The 1,558-nt window shown below is 51.9% G+C and overlaps 1 protein-coding gene across 1 annotated transcript in view; it reads left to right on the top strand.

Moving 5' to 3' along the window:
- The first annotated feature begins 769 nt into the window (after window positions 1-769).
- sfrp2 (secreted frizzled-related protein 2) overlaps window positions 770-1,558 on the top strand; it is a 7,668-nt gene continuing 6,879 nt past the window's right edge. The window contains exon 1 of the mRNA XM_043702164.1: window positions 770-1,349. Coding sequence (XP_043558099.1) covers window positions 848-1,349 — 502 coding nt within the window. The 5' untranslated portion in view covers window positions 770-847. The remainder of the gene's footprint in view (window positions 1,350-1,558) is intronic.

Raw genomic sequence — 1,558 nt, 5'->3', positions numbered from 1 at the left:
CTAATCAGTCTCCCATGGGGAACCTTGTCGAACGCCTTACTGAAGTCCATATAGATCACATCTACCACTCTGCCCTCATCAATCCTCTCTGTTACTTCTTCAAAAAACTCAATCAAGTTTGTGAGACATGATTTCCCACGCACAAAACCATCAGAAACTGCTCCGCCAGCTCCTTGTCTCATTGGCGCGCGAATCAATCTCTTTCAGGGTGCTCTGCTGTGAAAGGCACTATATAAATGCAAGATGTTCCCTTTTGCTAACTCACTTTCTGCAGAAAGCTACAAACTAAGTTTCCATTTCCTGCTTTTCTCCATCTGTCCTCCTCTGAAGCTTGTGGCTTTCCAAACTTCCAAATACACCCTAATTCGCCAGCTTGTTTTCTGGTACAATTTTGAACAAAGATCCTCAATCTCACTGACTCCCTGGCAGTTGTATGTCTTGCGGGCGGTGGGGCTACAGGCAGCTATGTTAAACTGTATTAAACTACGCCCTCGGACTCGGTTATGTTAACGGCGATAAAGGGGACCTTTTGTTTGTTTCAAAAAGTAGTTTGGGGAGCTGCAGCAGGGAACAGTAATAGGTGGGTGGGTTCGCTGTATGGACAGGCACGGCCGGGCAACGACACTGTCTTCGTTCATAAAGTGTGTGAAATCTCACACAAGCCAGAACATTGGCTGTTGCTGGAATCCCTCTCCGCTCAGCAAGGCTCTACCTCTGGGTGTGAACCGACCAGACTCCTCCCATTGCCTTTTTACTGGAGATGCGGAGGAGCTGGCCCCATTAAGCTCCTGACCAACACTGTGTGGTACAGGGCCTGGTTGAGGAGCACACCTCAAAGTTTGCAGCAATGAGCCCGGTGAACGCAGGGTTGTGTGTGCTCCTGGCTGCGCTATCCCTTCCCCCGGTCAAAGGGCTGGGCATTTATTCTTACAGTCACGCTGAGTTCAGCTACAAGCGCAATAACTGTAAACTCATCCCCAGCGCCCTGGCACTCTGCCACGGCATCGAGTACCCGGAGATGAGGTTACCCAACCTGCTCGGGCACGAAACCATGGAAGAGGTGCTGCAGCAGGCCGGCTCCTGGATCCCGCTGGTGCAGAAGCAGTGTCACCCGGATACCAAGAAATTCCTGTGCTCCCTCTTCGCTCCGGTGTGCATCGATGAACTGGACGAGCCGATCCAGCCGTGCCGCTCGCTCTGCGAGCAGGTCAGGGAGAGCTGTTCGCCCGTCATGTCAGCTTTCGGTTTCCCCTGGCCTGACATGCTGCAATGTGAACATTTCCCGCAGGACAACGACCTGTGCATCCCGCCCGCAGACTCCAACCAGCACGGCCCACCGCCCAGAGAAGGTGAGGCTGAAGGCATGGTACTGTGTCCTACACTGCAAATACCCAGCTGTTTGACAAGGTTTACAGATAGCCTACTGCGTGTGTGTGTGTGTGTATCTGTCTGTCTGTCTATCTGTGTGTCTGAGTATGTGTGGATGTGTATCTATGTGTGTGTATGTGCCTGTTTGTGTCTGTCTGTGTGTCTGCGTGTATATGTGTGGGTGTGTGTC

The sequence above is a fragment of the Chiloscyllium plagiosum genome, chromosome 1 (assembly GCF_004010195.1).
Source record: "Chiloscyllium plagiosum isolate BGI_BamShark_2017 chromosome 1, ASM401019v2, whole genome shotgun sequence".
NCBI lineage: Eukaryota > Metazoa > Chordata > Chondrichthyes > Orectolobiformes > Hemiscylliidae > Chiloscyllium > Chiloscyllium plagiosum.
Note: the sequence above shows the minus strand (reverse complement) of the source record. Positions and strands in the feature narration are given on the sequence as shown.